The following is a 22,190-nucleotide window of genomic DNA, read 5'->3' as shown; positions in this document are numbered from 1 at the left end:
ATGAACTTTGAATTACCTCTAGTTCATCACTTATACAGTGGCTCATTGTAATTCATGTTGACTCGTTTGGTAAGCACTCCAGTGCAGGCCTATTAAGCCCAAGCACAGGCCTGCTCCAAACTCATTACAACTAACTGGAGTTCTGCAAGTCTTGATTGTGCTACCTGGATGGAACATGATGAATATTTTACCTGGAAAGAACCAGTGGTAGAGTTTAATGGTAAGCTGAAGTGAACGTATAGGCCTAGGCCAGACTAGGGGGTGTGGGTGGGGGGGCTCCTCAGAGTTGATGTTTGGCGAGAGAAACCAGTTGGGCAGCAGAGGTCTCTCTGATTTGGATACAGCAGGGGAGACGTGCCAAATGCTTTGCCAAGAGAGACAGTGGAGAGGGGAGGGAGGGAGCAGGGGGTTGATTTGGCCTAGCACCAATAGTGCATTGTAGATTAGGAATGGGTAGGCCCGGATTTGTACAGATATCATCTTTCTATCTCCCTCAAGATATTGAGGCCCTAGTTGCTGTGTGTGAGTGTAGCCTACTATTTAGCATTTGGCCTTAATATTTGGTTGAATTGACATGTATTGTTTGTTAAAACGGCAAACCTAACTTTATCCAATGGGCTGATTTGTTCATGCATTTGAACATGGCTTTGTCTTGATTTTGTATAAGTATTCTAGAATGCTCAGTGTAGGCATAATGTAATGAGTACACTAGTTTCTTCCTTACATTTTCACAGGGAAACCTAACTTAGAATAAAATGGCTTATTGGAAGAATCCCATAAGTACATGTTTTCGCTCAGATTCCCTCTAAACTTTGGTCCTGCCAGTTTGAAAAGAGACAAGTAGGTATAATCTTTTCAGATCGCTTTTACAGATGCTTCCATTCCCATCAATCTGTGTTGTTTGCCAGAGAAACACAGGAACTTTGTGGAATTACACCAGACTTTAAATCAAAATCAGGCTCAAGTCCCACAGTTCTCCTTTGACATTAAAACTAAGCATTGCTCGTGAGGAGGGAGGCTTTTTTCTCCTTCCTCTCCCTGGCCTCACTTTTACTGCCTGCTGAAGTGAACCATGGCTTGGCATTTTTGCAAACTCCTCCTCCGCCTCCTCCTCATCCCCCTGGTTCACATACTCTTCTGATACTGTCTCCAGGCAGCTATAAACTATCCACCCGCCCCAGTTCTCAGAAAGGATAGGCCTTTTCTCTCTGCTCCCTGCCCCTTAACAGGAACCAGTTTTCAAAGAATCCAATGAAGGGAAGGGGAGTGAGGCCTTCCCAGTCTCAGGCAGCAGATATGTAGGAACCAGCTGGGACTGCGCTTGCTTTTAAGACATATATATATATATATATATATATATGTTTTGTTGGGGCCATACATTTCTTTGTGACTGGAGAACTGTGGGCAGCCACTTGTGGATTTGTTTCTGCTTGGGCTCGTTTTTACATGCCCCAGTAAAAAGCACAGATTTTGGCTGGTAAAATAAAACATATCGAAACACAGAGTGGTCAAGCAAACCAATGCAATGCAAATACTGAGCTTTATAACTTCGTAGTGGCCTGGCCCCCTCAGACTGGGCCGCATCAATGTAATCTGGGTCTGAAGCACATTTTGACTCAAGGGGTGATATGGTACTTAATACACGGCCTGTCTACATTGCTGGGATGCACTGTTCAGAACTACAGATGTACTGTAGCCCATGCAATAAGAGCAGCACTACTGCATAACATCACAGAGCTGTTGACGCATCATTAGCAGAATCTCCTGCCTTGTTCTACATTGCATAATGTATTGTGCAGATAACAGATGCATTCTTTGATGGGTGGAATGAGGAATAGGATACGTTTTTAGGTGCATAATTCCGACGTGACTTTTAAAAGACAATCCATATGTTTTATACACGTGGCACATTATTTTATCAACTATGAAAAGTTTTATAAGGAGGATCCAGAGAAAATTATGTTCGATAAACACATGTAGATTTCTCTATAGGAATTGATGTGAAGTTACTTTGAGTTGAGTTTGCCAAGAAATTCAGACAATGGGCAACCTTGAACCCCATGTTTTGGTGTATAGTACAATGCTAACATTAGCCTGCAGTAGCTAGGTGTTAAGAGAGGGGACCCAGCAGCCTATTTAGTTGGTGTGGAGCAGCAACAGTTGAGTCTGAGGTTTCGGGTGCAAAAATAGGTGGAACTTATTTTACAGTGCAGGTGATGAGAAGACTGAATCCAGACGTTGTATATACAAAATATACAAGTGAGGAAAAATAGCTGTCAGAAATGTATAACTTGAATGGTGATTTGGTTGCACAATTCATATTACAATGGCCAATGCTAAAATTGTTATTAACTTAATTAGCATAGAAATGCACGTTTTCGATAAACAATGAAACACCCCTTAACGGAGACCAAATACAAAGAAGTGCACAGACTGTGCCTAAAAAGTCAGAATTAATTGAAGATAAATCAAGAAATCTGTCATGAATATAAAAGTTTTTGCATCAGTCTAGTCGCGCAATTTAACATCTAGCTAAGACATTTGGTGCAGTACTTCTCAAGTGTAACAATGTGCATGAAAACTAGTGGTGCACTGCAGACAGTAGGGCCTGCCCCCCCCCCCCCCCAATTGTTGACCAATCACCAACAAAGGGGTGTAGACTTCGTGTACCAAACTTCGACTTGCCTCAACAACACAAAAATGGTGTGGGAACAGCCCCCCAAAACAATTTAACTGCCAAAGACCCAAACTAACAGGAGTCAACATTTCGTCATAATATATGCAAAAACTGTTTTGACTGTGAAGCATGCGACAGGCTTTACAACAGTTTGGCGACGGAACAAAATAAATACAAACTCTAAACTTTTCTAAATAATTGACATGATTACCAGACTCTCACATTTGTGTCTTTACATATTACATTGCACAATGTTTTGAAGGCATTAGCGAACTCATAGCCTTAGGTTAGCAAGAAATGTTTGAACCAAATAATCAGTCCTTTTGTGTGGTAGCACAGCCGAAGCAGATTGGATAAGGCCTTGCTATTTGAAGCTAAAATATTTGCACTGCATCTCCATCAGTCATGATGTGAAGAAATTCTCAAAGGTTAAATCCGATCAATGCTATCTTATGAATGAATCTCCATTTCACTGCATGAAATATCCTCTGCTGACTGGCTTGAAAGCCCTAATGAGTTGAGACGTTGAGAGGGAGACATAAAGAGAGGTAGGGAGGAGAACAGAATGTGGGAGAACTAGCCTTGTCTTCCACCGACTGATGGCGAGGCAGTGCAAATATTTTAGGTTCAAATAGCAAGGCCTTATCCAATCTGCTTCGCCTGTGCTACCATCCGCTTTTCACAAACCACTGAGAAGATAGTAAGCAAATGTTAGAATTGTTGCTCAATAATCTCACAATTAGGTGAACATGGCTAAATGTCAGAGCTTCTCTCACTGTAGAAGTCTGGAAACAGGCATTAACCAGAGCTAGGGAATGTTTCGGTGACCATATTACCGCCACGCCCGCGGTCACGAGTCATGATGGCAGCCAAATTCCACGTGACCGTTTAGTCACGGTAATTAGGCTTCTCCAAGCTCTGATGCTGCTGATGGTCATTAGTAGCTTATTAACTTGCTAACTACCTGGTACTCAGCACTCTATTGTCCCTCTAATCATGCTGTCGTCAATGCAAATGTGATCAGAAATGTAATCAAACACTTCATGAGCTCATGTTGCGCAACATTTCTATAGGCTATGCAATTGTGTGAGAAAACAGAGTGATGGCCTCTATTAAAAGAGGAGGGTCCCATCAGCTTTCTATAGGCTAGGCCTATTATATTTATTTCTCAACTTTCTGAACATTAAGCACATTGCTTATCTTTACAACAGGAGTATAGCCTACCTGGTTGACATGAAAATGAACCATGGGAAAAGTGTCCTTGATTCGCTATTTAAGTGCATAGATGACATGTATTTTTTACCATTGCCCCTGTTTGAGACTGGACCATTATCCTGCACCTTTCTAAATCAAACAAATTTCACACATATATATATATATATATATATATATATATATATATTATTTAGTATATGTAAAGACACAATTAAATCAAGAATAGTGTGATGGGTAACAATATTAGCCTAGCAAGAAACAGTGCATGCTTTTTTTGCCGACATTTTCAAATCATAGTCACACACCTCGTGTAGGCTAGCCCATAGGCCTATATGTTTTGATAAGGTTTGTATCACAACTAAAGTGGCCAAATAACTTTCTTAAAATGAAGCACATTCATTTTCTTTACAAACGGGTGTAGAGCCTAACTGGCACACATATGCAGCACATGAGGTTCAAGTTTGTGGAAGATAATTTTCACCATACAAGTGCACATTTTATTATAAAAACATTACATGCATAATCACATTTATGGTCACTTTTGAGAAGGGTGTTTTCCTGCTAATGGAACATTTGTACTTATAGCCTACTGCCGTTTGCATTGCAGCACTTTTAATGTGAAGAAATAGCGTAATAGTTTATCAACATTTTAAGCTAAATGTTCTCATCTGTTGCATCAGGCTCATTGATTAAAACAGGTTTTTGGTTGTATTAATTTGGGATCTATTGCATCCCACAACTGTCCCAGACCATGTTTGGAATATCTATATCTCGCACAGAATAGAATAGGTCAACATTTGTACTGTGGGGGATAGTAGATTTACAGGCTAGTGCTTTTGCTGTTTGTTAGGCCTACTCATCTTGTTGGCTGACGAGAAGCAAATGTGGACAGTTCTTCCAATTTTTAAAATATGCGCCTCGGAATTGGAAAAGGACTTGTGCAGTTGCGTCCCCGATGTGTCTGTCTTCACTTGTAGCCTGTGAGAAAGACCTTATCACGTGACAGAGAGCCATGTGAGTGAGAGGTTCTTCAGCACGCAGCCGGTAGATTGTTTATAATTATTATATTCAAATCAAATTTTATTGGTCACACACATAGTAGTATCTAACAATTCACAACAATACACATCTAAAATCATGGAATTAAGAAATGTATAAATATTAGGACAAGCAATGTCAGAGTAGCATTGACTAAAATACAGTAGAATAGAATACAGTATATACAGTTGAAGTCGGAAGTTTACATACACCTTAGCCAAATACATTTAAACTCAGTTTTCCACAATTCCTGACATTTAAACCTAGTAAAAATTCCCTGTCTTAGGTCAGTTAGGATCACCACTTTATTTTAAGAATGTGAAATGTCAGAATAATAGTAGCGAGAATGATTTATTTCAGCTTTTATTTCTTTCATCACATTCCCAGTGGGTCAGAAGTTTACATACACTCAATTAGTATTTGGTAGCATTGCCTTTCAATTGTTTAACTTGGATCAAACGTTTTGGGTAGCCTTCCACAAGCTTCCCTCAATAAGTTGGGTGAATTTTGGCCCATTCCTCCTGACAGAGCTGGTGTAACTGAGTCAGGTTTGTAGGCCTCCTTGCTCGCACACGCTTTTTCAGTTCTGCCCACAAATTTTCTATAGGATTGAGGTCAGGGCTTTGTGATGGCCACTCCAATACCTTGACTTTGTTGTCCTTAAGCCATTTTGCCACAACTTTGGAAGTATGCTTGGGGTCATTGTCCATTTGGAAGACTCATTTGCAACCAAGCTTTAACTTCCTGACTGATGTCTTGAGATGTTGCTTCAATATATCCACATAATCTTCTTACCTCATGATGCCATCTATTTTGTGAAGTGCACCTGTCCCTCCTGCAGCAAAGCAGCCACTCCCATGCTTCACGGTTGGGATGGTGTTCTTCGGCTTGCAAGCCTCCCCCTTTCACTTACAAACATAACGATGGTCATTATGGCCAAACAGTTCTATTTTTGTTTCATCAGAACAGAGAACATTTCTCCAAAAAGTACAATCTTTGTCCCCATATGTGCAGTTGCAAACCGTAGTCTGGCTTTTTTATGGCGGTTTTGGAGCAGTTGCTTCTTCCTTGCTGAGCGGCCTTTCAGGTTATGTCGATATAGGACTCCACTTACTATGGATATAGATACTTTTGTACCTGTTTCCTCCAGCATCTTCACAAGGGCCTTTGCTGTTCTTCTGGGATTGATTTGCACTTTTTGCACCAAAGTACGTTCATCTGTAGGAGACAGAAGGCGTCTTCTTCCTGAGCGGTATGACGACTGCGTGATCCCATGGTGTTTATACTTGTGTACTATTGTTTGTACAGATGAACGTGGTACCTTCAGGCGTTTAGAAATTGCTCCCAAGGATGAACCAGACTTGTGGAGGTCTACAATTTTTTTTCTGGGGTCATGATGTCAAGCAAAGAGGCACTGAGTTTGAAGGTAGGCCTTGAAATACATCCACAGGTACACCTCCAATTGACTCAAATGATGCCAATTAGCCTATTAGAAGCTTCTAAAGCCATGACATCATTTTCTGGAATTTTCCATGCTGTTTAAAGGCACAGTCAACTTAGTGTATTTAAACTTCTGACCCACTGGAATTGTGATTTATAAGTGAAATAATCTGTCTGTAAACAATTGTTGGAAAAATTACTTGTCATGCACAAAGTAGATGTCCTAACCGACTTGCCAAAACTCTAGTTTGTTAACAAGAAATTTGTGGCGTGGTTGAAAAACAAGTTTTAATGACTCTAACCTAAGTGTATGTAAACTTCCGACTTCAACTGTACATATGAGATGAGTAAAGCAGTATGTAAACATTTTTAAAGTGACTAGTGATTCCATGTCTATGTACAGTGGGGAGAACAAGTATTTGATACACTGCCGGTTTTGCAGGTTTTCCTACTTACAAAGCATGTAGAGGTCTGTAATTTTTATCATAGACTTCAACTGTGAGAGACGGAATCTAAAACAAAAATCCATAAAATCACATTGTATGATTTTTAAGTAATTAATTAGCATTTTATTGCATGACATAAGTATTTGATCACCTACCAACCAGTAAGAATTCCGGCTCTCACAGACCTGTTAGTTTTTCTTTAAGAAGCCCTCCTATTCTCCACTCATTACCTGTATTAACTGCACCTGTTTGAACTCGTTACCTGTATAAAAGACACCTGTCCACACACTCAATCAAACAGACTCCAACGTCTCCACAATGGCCAAGACCAGAGAGCTGTGTAAGGACATCAGGGCTAAAATTGTAGACCTGCACAAGGCTGGGATGGGCTACAGGACAATAGGCAAGCACCTTGGTGAGAAGGCAACAACTGTTGGTGCAATTATTAGAAAATGGAAGAAGTTCAAGATGACGGTCAATCACCCTCGGTCTGGGGCTCCATGCAAGATCTCACCTCGTGGGGCATCAATGATCATGAGGAAGGTGAGGGATCAGCCCAGAACTACACGGCAGGACCTGGTCAATGACCTGAAGAGAGCTGGGACCACAGTCTCAAAGAAAACCATTAGTAACACACTACGTCGCCATGGATTAAAATCCTGCAGCGCACGCAAGGTCCCCCTGCTCAAGCCAGCGCATGTCCAGGCCCATCTGAAGTTTGCCAATGACAATCTGGATGATCCAGAGGAGGAATGGGAGAAGGTCATGTGGTCTGATGAGTCAAAAAATAGAGCTTTTTGGTCTAAACTCCACTCACCGTGTTTGGAGGAAGAAGAAGGATGAGTACAACCCCAAGAACACCATCCCAACTGTGAAGCATGGATTAAGTTCTGCTTTTCTGATGTATCAAATACTTGTCATGCAATAAAATGCTAATTAATTACTTAAAAATCATACAATTTGATTTTTGTTTTAGATTCTGTCACTCACAGTTGAAGTGTACCTATGATAAAAATTACAGACCTCTACATGCTTTGTAAGTAGGAAAACCTGCAAAATCGGCAGTGTATCAAATACTTGTTCTCCCCACAGTATATAGGGCAGCAGGGTTTAGTAACTGGGTGGTAGCCGGCTAGTGATGGCTATTTTAACAGTCTGATGGCCTTGAGATAGAAGCTGTTTTTCAGTCTCTCGTCCCAGCTTTGATTCACCTGTACTGACCTTGCCTTCTGGATGATAGCGGGGTGAACAGGCTGTGGCTCGGGTGGTTGATGTCTTTGATCTTTTTGGCCTTCCTGTGATATTAGGTGCCGCAGGTGTCCTGTAGGGCAGGCAGTCTGCCCCCGGTGATGTGTTGGGCACACCGCACCACCCTCTGGAGAGCCCTGCGGTTGTGGGCGGTGCAGTTGCAGTACCAGACAGTGATACAGCATGACAGGATGCTCTCAATTGTGCATATGTAAAAGTTTGTGAGGGTCTTAGGGGCCAAGCCAAATTTATTCAGCCTCCTGAGGTTGAAGAGGCGCTGTTGAGCCTTCTTCACCACACTGTCTGTGTGGGTGGACCATTTCAGATTGTCATTGATGTGTACGCCAAGGAACTTGAAGCTTTCTACCTTCTCCACTGCAGTCCCGTCGATGTGGATAGGGGCGTGCTCCCTCTGCTGTTTCCTGAAGTCCACGATCAGCTCCTTCGTTTTGTTGACGTTGAGGGAGAGATTATTTTCCTGGCACGACTCTGCCAGGGCCCTTACCTCCTCCCTGTAGGCTTTCTCATCATTGTTGGTAATCAGGCCTACTACTGTTGTCGTCTGCAAACTTGATGATTGAGTATTCAGCCCAAGGGCATTACGGCCACACAAAGTGGATGCAGCCGGGAAGTTCAAGACATTATCAAGTTCTTGTCAAATTGTGAATGAGAGACTGATGAAGTGTGTACAGCCTGCGCAAAAAGCAAACCAGAGTTCATGCCTTTCATCCAACTTTTTTTTTCAAATCATCATTAGAGTGACATCATGCAGCACCATATAGCCCAACATTTGTATCACAACTAATGTTACATAAATATCTCTAAATTAAGCATATAGGAGGACCTGTTTCTTTGGTAACTGCTGAACACAGAATAGCCGATGTGCCCACTCCCTCAAATCGTTTGGAGAAAGTATCCTTTCTATTTTATTCAGCTATGTTCAATTGTGTTCTTCATACTATAAAATAATATAAAATAATGCCACGTAATTCTAAGAATATCTTATCTAAATGAACTAGAGTAGCCAGATCAGGGCCTAACATAAGGACAACTCAGAGTATGCTATGCTATGCTATTCTGTTCTTCTGTTCTTCATATCATGTTTCTTTAGACCTGTCTAAAATTAATCATGGATTCATTGTGATGGTGTAGGCTATATTACATGGATTTATTAGACATTTTCAGATGTAGATGTTCCAAATGTCTGAATCAGTGGCTTGTAAACTATGCGTTGAAGCCAGGAGATGCTAAATGTTTTTATGTTAATTAACGGTCAATTACTGTGAGGCCGGTAGTTATTTGCTTGACAATCACCGGTTGACAAAATTTCATGACCGCAACAGCCCTAACCAAAGCAGACCATTAAACTTCCACACAGACGGCCCATCCCAGCGTGAATAAAGCTGGTTACGGTTATCACATGATTATACTGCTCTCTCCCTCTCTCCTCCCTCCATCTGTTCTCTCTCTGTCTCTGTCTGTCTGTGTTCTCTCTGCTCTCTCTCCATTTGCCTCTCTCTCCAGGACATGTTGAGTCGCAGGCCTGCCTGCCAGCACACAGACCGCCGAGGTGGTTCTAATTGAGTAATGATGAGTTGGTGCTCTCTCCAAAAACCCAAAGATGACTCCAGGGCCACAGCTGTCCCCCCCCACCCCACCTGCCCTCTCATTTGCACAAAAACCCAAGCTACTCTGAGCGTGTGTGTGACAGAGCGAGGGATGGTAGTTATTCTTCTGGAGAAGTATATGGCATTTGATTCTCCTGCCACCCACCTCCAAGTATTGGAATACATTTGTTTTGTGGTTTTTATAGTCTATATTTTTGCTTATTTGCCTATTGGATTTGATTTCCCTATTTTATTGGCTGCGTCCCACCCCAACCCCAAGTGCATATTAGTTCCATGCATGTCTGTGGATTGCCTTCAGTCCTGTTGAATTGAATATTCACTGTACTATGCTGTTAAAAAGAATAACTACTTGATTTTAGTATGACTTGCATAGTCTGTATTTATCGATAGGTCATTTATTTCCTTTATTTTCATTTATTAAACAGCTGACAGGTTTTTATTTAACTATTTCTTTACCAGATACGAGAATACCTATTGGTGGAAAGAACATTATGACAACTGAGCAACTGCTGCTAGAGACCAACCATGCATGGGTGGACTTTTGAAAGGAGTCAATTGAAATTGAGGCCCAGCTGCCCTCCCCCCATGTAAAGTTGTTTACATGGCCTATATATTTTTTATATTTACTGAAATGAAAAACATTTTCATTTGTGCGGTGGAGGGTGCCCTCAACGGCATTTTGAAATGCCGAAAGTCTGCCCCTGTGAAAATCAACCCACCAAAAATGGACACTGCTGCTGCATGCTAGCACAGGCTATTACCGCTCATCACTCCGGAAAAGCAGTTCCCATGTTTAACGTGCAACGGATAGAGGGAGAGAGCGAGAGAGGGGCAGAATGTGCTGACGCTGCGCTTTCGTCTGAACTCCCCAAATGAATAATCAACCGCGGTTCAGCCGTGCACTGCCAGGAGCAGGAGGCTGCCAAGCTCTGGCCTCGGGTGCGGTGGGCCCGAAAAGGAGGCCCTGGCAGCCGGACACAGGGCTTTTGCTTGTTCAGGATTTTTGATTAAATCCTTTATTGTGCTCCACTCACGCAAAGGGCCAAGGCGAAACAAGCGCAGAGAAATGACTGGAGGGGTGGAAAAGGAGAGCGAGGAGAGAGAAGGGAAATGGGATCTCTTTTTCTCTCTGTTACCCCTCCCTCACTCTCTACCTCGCTTTCCCTCTGTGACTGAAAAGATGTTTGATTTACTGTATGGGGTAGTTGTGGTGAGGTGAAAAGTTTTTGTCCCTCAACAGACCGGCTGGCTCTGGTTGTGTATCGTCTTTCTGTTCACTAAGCCCCTTTCCTTTCTCAATGGTACATTGCTTGTCTGGGATTATTTCTATTTTTGGACAATGTAAATGTAATGTATAAGGGACTCAGTCTCTGGAGTCTAGACAATAGTGTTTTTGGCTGCCTCCAACTGCTGTTTATGGGATATGTGGTCTTCCTTGAGCAAATATGAAATGAAAAGCACATGCATTCACATTTTAAAGGACAAGCGATAGTCCGGTCGTACAGCTCTCTGTCAATGGAGGCCTTCTGGAATCCAGTTAAGGTTTTTCCAGAAAATGTAACCATGGTTTGTGTTGTTGTTTCAGCTGTTTCTCTTCTGGATTTGACTGAGCAGTTCACACCGCCAGAAACTGCTCCCCCTACCCTGGTGAACCTAGTGGAGGCCATTGAGAAGAAAGGTACGCACTCACACACAACACAAGGCAATGAAACACAACGCAAACATTAACATAAATACACAGTAAATAGAAATGTACAGCGGTATCCTAGTAGTCGCCATTCAGAGGAGAGGCACAATGGGAATACATGATATTACTCAGATAGTATTCCGTTAGTCCAAAACCTGTCTCATATCTCCTCAGACTACACTATACAGCCTACACTGTAGTGTTTATTTGTCCCTGATATTTATTCTCACCTCTGTGCTCATGGTGTCATGCAGGACAGTGGTCTTCATTCACACTGTATTACCAATTAATACCACTCAGGAGGAATGTCTTCATTCACACTGTATTACCAATTAATACCACTCAGGAGGAGGTCTTCATTCACACTGTATTACCAACTAATACCACTCAGGAGGAATGTCTTCATTCACACTGTATTACCAATTAATACCACTCAGGAGGAGGTCTTCATTCACACTGTATTACCAATTAATACCACTCAGGAGGAGGTCTTCATTCACACTGTATTACCAATTAATACCACTCAGGAGGAGGTCTTCTTTCACAGTTTCATCTTCTTTCACAGTTTCAGTGCGCATAGGGGAGAGCCGGGACTAAAGTAACACATGGCGAAATAATACGCCATTTTCTCAGATGACACTGAAGCTAAAATGATATAGTGAAGTCAGCACGTTCCTAATGCGGAGGACAAGCTCCCTGCAAAAAAAACAGCCCAATGCCGACAATGTTTTGCAGAGTTATCTACAAAAGATGTTTCTGTAAGTAAAAAAACGGACCTGGAAAGGTTTTTAGGTTGTAGAGGTGTTTAGTTTAAGGTTGCAACAATGTCATTTTCTTAACTTCTTATGGGCAGGTGGGACGCTACCATCCCACCTGCCCAACATCCTGTGAAATTGCAGAGCTCGAAATTCAAACTACAGAATTATAAATATTTAACTTTCATAAAATCACAAGTGTAATACATCAAAATAAAGCTTAACTTCTTGTTAATCCAGCCGCTGTATCAGATTTCAAAAAGGCTTTACGGTGAAAGCACACCATGCGATTATCTGAGGACAGCGCCCCGCATACAAAAGCATGAAAAACATATTTCAACCAGGTAGGTGCGCCACAAAAGTCAGAAATAGCGATATAATAAATGCCTTACCTTTGATCTTCTTCTGTTGGTACTCCAAAAGGTCCCAGATACATCACAAATGGTCCTTTTGTTCGATAATGTCCTTCTTTATATCCATAAAAACTCAGTTTAGCTGGCGCGCTTCAGTCAATAATCCACCCAGTTTCCCCCCTTCAAAATGCATACAAAATGAATCCCAAATGTTACTAATAAACTTTTCCAAACAATGTTTATTTTCAAACCTTAGGTACCCTAATACGTAAATAAACGATACAATTTAAGACGGAGAATCGTTATTGTCTTTACCGGAGAAAAATACCAAAGAACGTGCTCTCTTCCACACGCTTGGAAACACTACAGCCAAAATGGGAGCCACCTAGAAAAACAAAAATTTCTGGCTCATTTTTCAAAAACCAGCCTGAAACTCTTTCTAAAGACTGTTGACATCTAGTGGAAGCCCTAGGAAATGCAATCTGGGAGGATTTCATTTTATAATAAAAGTGACAGCCATTGAAAACAGTGGTAGGTTGAATATTTTTTTTTGGGGGGGGGGGTGGTTTGTCTTTGGGGTTTCGCCTGCCATATCAGTTCTGTTATACTCACAGACATAATTATAACAGTTTTAGAAACTGTAGAGTGTTTTCTATCCAAATTATATGCATATCCTAGCTTCTGGGCCTGAGTAACAGGCAGTTTACTTTGGGCACGCTTTTCATCCGGACGTGAAAATACTGCCCCCTACCCAAGAGAGGTTAACCCATCATAGGTTTCAAGTATCATGCCAGCTAGTCTTGGGTCTTAGCCTGGTAGAAGTTACAGGAGAGACGGGTGGGACGAAAGTAACACAATGTTAACTGAGGGACCTGGAATGAAATATAATAAACATTTCAGCACAGGCCATTGTCTCCTCTAGTTCATATTGCTTTTAAAATGTTAGCACAATATCAACAATTGACTGAATGTTTGAAAATTATATGACATCATTAGAATGATGCCTTAATTAATTGACTTGATCGATCAGCTTCTCGCATAAGCTTTTGTCGAGAGGTTAGTGGTAAAAAAATATATATATTTATGATTCTGGGGGTTAATTGCCATGGAAATGTGATAAGCATGATGAGTTTGCCGTTTGTGAAGAGAATATTTTTTTTTATTCTATCGTGACACGAGGAGTGCGCCAAGGACAGCTGGAGCGCACCTGAATAATCATTGAAAATGGTGAAAAACACACTACCTTCCCATTTAAAGGGATACTTCGGGATTTTGGCAATGAGGCCCTTTATCTACAGTACTTCCCCAGAGTCAGATGAACTTGTGGATACCATTTTTATTTGTCTATGCTCAGTTTGAAGGAAGTTAGAGTTTCGCGTATCTACTCGACTTCTTCATTGTGCTAATGCTAGTTAGCATTGGCTCGCGAAACTACCTCTAATTTACAGTTGCTAATGGTAGAGGACATATAACTTGTTTGTCATAAGATATGGTATCGCTAACTGCATAGATCTGAGTAATTAGGGGGAAAAACGTGTTCCTTTTGTCCCAGTTTTCCCCTACATACATACACGGACACACACAGAGACGTGCACACAAACAAATAACCATGCACACACACAAATAACTGTGCGCACACAGCCATGCACAGGCACAAAGGTGGGGCACACACACCTTTCGTCCCACTCTACCCAATAGCACAAAATTGTATGAAGTACAATTTACACGTGTTGGACAGACGTGTCAGTTTCACAAATGAATGCTCACTATGCTTGGTTTCTGTCTCTTTAACTTGTGTTAGGCTAAAATCTTATTTTTGTTTTTTTAATTAAAGAAATTACTCAATCTCATTACTGTAATGTACATTTTGTAGGACTTTACATGCATTTCATTTTATAAAATAACTAGCATATTTAATTAAAATCAATGAAATATTGTTTAATATACATATTCAAAGACCGTTATCATTTCTGGGTATTCACATTAATAATTAGTCATATTTTAGACATTCAAGTTCCTTTACGAAGTACAGTTTTTCATTAATAACAATCGGCCCATAATGCATTACTAAGAAGAGAAGATCAAAGATGGCTACAAGGTAAGCTAGTCTTTTCTCTGTTATTATGTTTAAATTTGATAATAGTCCTCGTACACCCCATTGACCCATTTTTTTTTAAATTATCATTACTGTAACTGTGTAATACTTAAAAATATTTTTTTATTTTTTTTACCTCTTTTTCTCCACAGTTTCATGGTATCCAATTGGTAGTTACAGTCTTGTCTCATCAGCCTTGTCTTTCGGAGAGCCATGCGTCCTCCGAAGCACGACCCAACCAAGCCGCACTGCTTTTTGACACAATGCACGCTTAACCCGGAAGCCAGCCACACCAATGTGTCGGAGGAAACACCGTACACCTGGCAACCGTGTCAGCATGCATGCGCCTGGGCCGCCACAGGAGTCAATAGAGCGCGATCGGACAGGGACATCCCTTCCGGCCAAACCCTCCCCTAACCCGGACGACGCTGGGCCAATTGTGCACCGTCTTATGTGACAGAGCCTGGACTCGAACCAGGATCTCTCTTTAGACCACTGCGCCACTCGGGAGGCCCAACTGTATAATACTTGATGTTTGAGCAAAAACATTGAATAAACTATTTACAGTATAATAGATTAGAAAGAGCATGAATTGAGTCATAGTAGCTTCTGCCACAGCTAAATTTGCTTAGGGCTTCTCATGACCATAATGACCAATACTCATTACCATGCCATATGGTTGTCTTACGGTAATTACAAGTTTGGTAATGATAACTGTTTCTGATGCATGTAAAATGTAACTCCATCACACTATGTGAGCAACAGATACACTGCTAACCAAACAACAGTGCTAGGTGCATGCACACTTGAATTAAAGGATAACTTCACAAAAAAATATTTATTTTATAAAATATTTTGGGACCTAAAAAATTGTCTGATGTGGTTTATGCAATATTCGCACATCCAATTGTGGTTTTCTATTATTTTTTTATATATTTTTTGAAAACCTGAAGAAAAGAATCTGAACCACCACCCCTCCCCCTTCCATAATCCTTTGACATCCCACCACTGCAAAAAAAAAATGGTCCTTACCATTATATAATTCTAAAGGCTTTTTAAAGGCACATTAAACTTTTAAAAAATCTTACACTAAGTTGACTGTGCCTTTTAAACAGCTTGGAAAATTCCCGAAAATGATGTCATGGCTTTAGAAGCTTCTGATAAGCTAATTGACATCATTTGAGTCAATTGGAGGTGTACCTGTGGATGTATTTCAAGGCCTACCTTCAAACTCAGTGCCTCTTTGCTTGACATCATGGGATAATCAAAAGAAGTCAGCCAAGACCTCAGAAAAACAATTGTAGACCTCCACAAGTCTGGTTCATCCTTGGGAGCAATTTCCAAATGCCTGAAGGTACCACGTTTATCTGTACAAACAATAGTACACAAGTATAAACACCATGGGACCACGCAGCCGTCATACCGCTCAGGAAGGAGACACGTTCTGTCTCCTAGACATGAATGCACTTTGGTGCGAAAAGTGCAAATCATTCCCAGAACAACAGCAAAGGACCTTGTGAAGATGCTGGAGGAAACGGGTACAAAAGTATCTATATCCACAGTAAGTGGAGTCCTATATATCGACATAACTTGAAAGGCCGCTCAGCAAGGAAGAAGCCACTGCTCCAAAACTGCCATAAAAAAGCCAGACTACGGTTTGCAACTGCACATGGGAACAAAGATTGTACTTTTTGGAGAAATGTCCTCTGGTCTGATGAAACAAAAATAGAACTGTTTGGCCATAATGACCATTGCTATGTTTGGAGGAAAAAGGGGAGGCTTGCAAGCCGAAGAACCCCATCCCAACCGTGAAGCACAGGGGTGGCAGCATCATATTGTGGGGGTGCTTTGCTGCAGGAGGGACTGGTGCACTTCACAAAATAGATGGCATCATGAGGGTGGAAAATTATGTGGATATATTGAAGCAACATCTCAAGACATCAGTCAGGAAGTTAAAGCTTGGTCGCAAATGGGTCTTCCAAATGGACAATGACCCCAAGCATACTTCCAAAATTGTGGCAAAATGGCTTAAGGACAACAAAGTGAAGGTATTGGAGTGGCCATCACAAAGCCCTGACCTCAATCCTATAGAAGATTTGTGGGCAGAACTGAAAAAGCGTGTGCGAGCAAGGAGGCCTACAAACCTGACTCAGTTACACCAACTCTGTCAGGAGGAATGGGCCAAAATTCACCCAACTTATTGTGGGAAGCTTGTGGAAGGCTACCCAAAACGTTTGACCCAAGTTAAACAATTTAAAGGCAATGCTACCAAATACTAATTGAGTGTATGTAAACTTCTGACCCACTGGGAATGTGATGAAAGAAATGAAAGCTGAAATAAATCTTTCTCTCTACTATTATTCTGACATTTCACATTCTACAAATGTATTAAAACTTAAAACCCGAAATACCTTATTTACATACAGTACCAGTCAAAAGTTTGGACACACCTACTCATTCAAGGGTTTTTCTTTATTTGTACTGTTTTCTACATTGTAGAATAATCAAAACTATGAAATGACACACGGAATCATGCAGTAACCAAAAATATATATATATATTTTATATTTGAGATTCTTCAAAGTAGCCACGCTTTGATTTGACAGCTTTGCACACTTTTTTGGTGAATACTTGATTCCTTATGTGTTATTTCATAGATTTTATGTCTTCACTATTATTCTACAATGTAGAAAATAGTACAAATAAAGAAAAACCCTTGAATGAGTAGGTGTGTCCAAACTATTGACTGGTACTGTACATTTAAATCATTTACTTTTTATTTTACTGGCGGTGCCTGCATCTGATGGTCACTCTCAGCGGACGGAGAGAGCAGCAGACTGAGGGTTCGCTTCTTAAGATCCCTCCGCTCTCCCTTTCCTCTGCGGACAAAAGGTGACACCGTCTTCCAGCTGATGGCAAAACTCGAGTCGCACCGTATTATTTCTGCCTCATGATCAAATTCATGTTGTTACTCCTATGAACAGAGAAAGTGAAATATTCCTTGATATTAAAAGAGACCCAAGCCGCTGATAATAACATCAACGCAAGCCTATAGACACTTTCCTACTCATTCATTACTGCTGCAGTGCTTGTTGTAGCGCTGAGTGGAAATAGGAAGAATGTGTATTTTATGGCTTGTTGACAGTGCTGAGTAAGAACTTTTAAACATGAACTCACTTATAAAAACAGCATCTTTTTGCTGTTTTTGTTGACAGTCTCTCACTAGCTTTGGTTTTAAACGTTTTGACATCTTACAGTATAAACTTTGTTGTAGCTTTCTTTTATGCCTGCTACGTTACTGCAGACACGGTCATATGAGCCATCCGATTGGCCAGTGGTAAGCCTATAGTATACATGATTTGCTCTCTGGGCATGCCAGAAAGGCAGAGTTGATGCCTTCAGACAAATGAAATGGTTCAAAATGTCAGTTTGACTACCCGGCGTGCAGGGCAGCTGAATTGGGTGCACCTACTGGCAACAGCCCGAGACTATATTATTTTATTTTTTAAATTGGAACACACGGCTTTATCATTGTTTTTTTTACAGAAATGTTTGACGATTGACTAGGAATGCAGTACAAGAAAGTTGAGTGAAGTTCTCTCCCGGGGATCTGCGTGGCGGGCTAGCTTAGAGGGAACATTGATGCCTAAATGTTGGTGGTTTACCCAATACATTACTGGGAGCTTATATAAAGTGTGAGACTATTTATTTGTATAACCTACAGTTTACTCACCGTTAGTCAGCATCTCTAACTGTTTTGGGTGTATGCCAGCTCATGCTTTTCACAAGATAAATACACACCCCATGCCAGTGATTTGTGTAGAGCCAGCTGTATGCCTCAACACCATGCATATAGATGTAGCTACACTGGCCTGGCATGTGGACTTAAAGGGGTAGTTCACACAACTGACATATTGGTTTTCTTACCCTGTAAGCAGTCTATGAACGAGATAAGACTGCAATCCATGCTTGGGTTTTGTTTACCTGGTCACTGTCTCCAACTTTTTTGCATTTATAGCACAAAACTAATGTAAGTGAATATCCTTGATATTAGCATTTTTCGCATTTAGTTTCCAAATCATCTTGAAGTAACTTTATTGAGCTGTACAATCCATTTTACACTTTGGGATGCTTTGGACGATTTGGACATGGAACGTGAAATTGCTGTCACAGCCGTTGTAGGGAGGAGACCAAGGCGCAGCGTGGTATGCGTACATTCTCTTTATTCTAAGAATGAACACTGAACAAAACTAACAAAACGAACTGTGAAGCTATACAAAGAGTGCTGAACAGGCAACTACACATAGACAAGAACCCACAAAACCAAAAGGGAAAATGGCAACCGAAATACACTACTCAAAAAAATAAAGGGAACACTAAAATAACACATCCTAGATCTGAATGAATGAAATATTCTTATTAAATACTTTTTTCTTTACATAGTTGAATGTGCTGACAACAAAATCACACAAAAACTATCAATGGAAATCAAATGTATCAACCCATGGAGGTCTGGATTTGGAGTCACACTCAAAATGAAAGTGGAAAACCACACTACAGGCTGATCCAACTTTGATGTAATGTCCTTAAAACAAGTCAAAATGAGGCTCAGTAGTGTGTGTGGCCTCCACGTGCCTGTATGACCTCCCTACAACGCCTGGGCATGCTCCTGATGAGGTGGCGGATGGTCTCCTGAGGGATCTCCTCCCAGACCTGGACTAAAGCATCCGCCAACTCCTGGACAGTCTGTGGTGCAACGTGGCGTTGGTGGATGGAGCGAGACATGATGTCCCAGATGTGCTCAATTGGATTCAGGTCTGGGGAACGGGCGGGCCAGTCCATAGCATCAATGCCTTCCTCTTGCAGGAACTGCTGACACACTCCAGCCACATGAGGTCTAGCATTGTCTTGCATTAGGAGGAACCCAGGGCCAACCGCACCAGCATATGGTCTCACAAGGGGTCTGATGATCTCATCTCGGCAGTCAGGCTACCTCTGGCGAGCACATGGAGGGCTGTGCGGCCCCCCAAAGAAATGCCACCCCACACCATGACTGACCCACCGCCAAACCGGTCATGCTGGAGGATGTTGCAGGCAGCAGAACGTTCTCCACGGCGTCTCCAGACTCTGTCACGTCTGTCACATGTGCTCATGTGCTCAGTGTGAACCTGCTTTCATCTGTGAAGAGCACAGGGCGCCAGTGGCGAATTTGCCAATCTTGGTGTTCTCTGGCAAATGCCAAACGTCCTGCACGGTGTTGGGCTGTAAGCACAACCCCCACCTGTGGACGTCGGGCCCTCATACCACCCTCATGGAGAGTCTGTTTCTGACCGTTTGAGCAGACACATGCACATTTGTGGCCTGCTGGAGGTCATTTTGCAGGGCTCTGGCAGTGCTTCTCCTTGCACAAAGTCGGAGGTAGCGGTCCTGCTGCTGGGTTGTTGCCCTCCTACGGCCTCCTCCACGTCTCCTGATGTACTGGCCTGTCTCCTGGTATCGCCTCCATGCTCTGGACACTACGCTGACAGACACAGCAAACCTTCTTGCCACAGCTCGCATTGATGTGCCATCCTGGATGAGCTGCACTACCTGAGCCACTTGTGTGGGTTGTAGACTCCGTCTCATGCTACCACTAGAGTGAAAGCACCGCCAGCATTCAAAAGTGACCAAAACATCAGCCAGGAAGCATAGGAACTGAGAAGTGGTCTGTGGTCACCACCTGCAGAACCACTCCTTTATTGGGGGTGTCTTGCTAATTGCCTATAATTTCCACCTGTTGTCTATTCCATTTGCACAACAGCATGTGACATTTATTGTCAATCAGTGTTGCTTCCTAAGTGGACAGTTTGATTTCACAGAAGTGTGATTGACTTGGAGTTACATTGTGTTGTTTAAGTGTTCCCTTTATTTTTTTGAGCAGTGTATGATCCCCAATCAGAGACAACGATAAACAGCTGCCTCTGATTGGGAACCAATTCAGGCCACCATAGACCTACATATACCTAGACATACCAAAACCCCTAGACAATACAAAAACAAGCATACCCACCCTCGTCACACCCTGACCTAACCTAAATAATAAAGAAAACGTAACTAAGGTCAGGGCGTGACAATTGCTTATAAGGGATATCCACTTGCATTGGTTTTGTGCTATAAATGCTAAACAAAACCAAAGCATGGATTGCTATCTTGTCCATCAACTGCTTACAGGGTAAGGAAACCAATGTGCCAATGTAATTTGGGTATGAAAACATCTAACCAATTACATTTTTTTGTGTAATGCTCATTTTAGGGGTTGTTTTAATAATGTAGTCTAATAAACATCATCTGATTTAATCTAGACGTCTTGTGATTAAGATTGGCAGATAAGGAAAGAAAGAGGACTGCATCAAAAGCTACAGTGGAGAAGCATAAAGAGCAACTACAGAAATCCAGAGCTGCTTGAGTACAGTTCTCATTGTGTTACGGTAATGAGAACTGGCTAAAATGACAATATACTTAATCAAAATGTCATATTTTAATAAATGTTTTGTATTAACTCCTGTATCTTTAGGCAATTAAAACAATTTAACATTTTCACCGTGCAATGTTTTTTTTCTTCTAACTTTACAAGCATTATGGTAATGAGATTTTATTTTGCGCGTGGTCTTAAAAAAAACCATTATCTGATTTTGAGATGGTATTTTATACATTACCCCCCAAAAATTTGGGGTCTTTTCAAATTTTACCAAGAGTAATACCAAGTTAGCAAGAATCACCCAGCTGTGTGTTGGGTGATTGTTATTGATGGCTCCTGTGCCCTTACAGAAAGGTTTGGTAACAATGCACATGACATTGGTTTTATACCTGTGTTGTAACCTGGGCTCTAAGTAAAAAAAAATCACTGTTTTTCATTGGTAGAAAAGTTAGAAGCACCACATACAATTTACAAGCAGCAGAAACATTTATTTTAAAGATATATAGCCTACCTACTTACTTTTAAAGTGTTATCTCCTGAAGAAGATATACAATTTCCTTTCTGTGCCACAAAATGTTTGCACAAACTGGTAAAGTTACCAGGTTATTAGTTGGGCTGCATGATATGGGCAATTTTTTAATCAATGATCTCGATTTGACTTGCGATATATATCAAAACATTTGAGTGAACTGTTGTAATCATAGAGATAGAATGATTATTCTAATCCTATGGTTGGTGTTTAGCATGACAACAAAGCCAGGTAGGAGTTATGAAAGTGTTTCCCAGGGGACCCTAATCATATTTGAATAACATTTAGACAACATTTTTAGAATTGACCATCTGATTCAGAACATGCAGTTGCACAAACATGCTGATCTACATCATGAGTAGCAACCTGTATTCGAGCTAACATTTGCTTTGCCCTAGCTAGTAGCTATTTAGCTAAGTGGCATTTAGTTAGCGATTAGCAATAGTGATTAGCATTATTTTAGGCACTGGTTGTAACACTGTAGTTGGCCTACACTAGTAACACAGTAATCATGCTATTGCATTGAAATTGCATACTAATGGTGTTTAGCTGTTTTATGTAATTAGACAAGATAAATAGGGAGGGACTGTATGTAAGTGACTCATGAAATTGAATTTGATTT

The 22,190-nt window shown here is 41.2% G+C and overlaps 1 protein-coding gene across 1 annotated transcript in view; it reads left to right on the top strand.

Annotated features, from left to right (window-relative positions):
- Positions 1–22,190, top strand: part of LOC120020698 (phosphatidylinositol 3-kinase regulatory subunit gamma-like) — a 56,679-nt gene that overhangs the window by 14,367 nt on the left and 20,122 nt on the right. Inside the window, exon 3 of the mRNA XM_038964409.1 lies at positions 11,278–11,370. Within this exon, the coding sequence (XP_038820337.1) occupies positions 11,278–11,370 (93 nt within the window). The remainder of the gene's footprint in view (positions 1–11,277; positions 11,371–22,190) is intronic.

This window comes from Salvelinus namaycush, chromosome 25, assembly GCF_016432855.1.
Source record: "Salvelinus namaycush isolate Seneca chromosome 25, SaNama_1.0, whole genome shotgun sequence".
NCBI classification, from domain to species: domain Eukaryota; kingdom Metazoa; phylum Chordata; class Actinopteri; order Salmoniformes; family Salmonidae; genus Salvelinus; species Salvelinus namaycush.
Note: the sequence above shows the minus strand (reverse complement) of the source record. Positions and strands in the feature narration are given on the sequence as shown.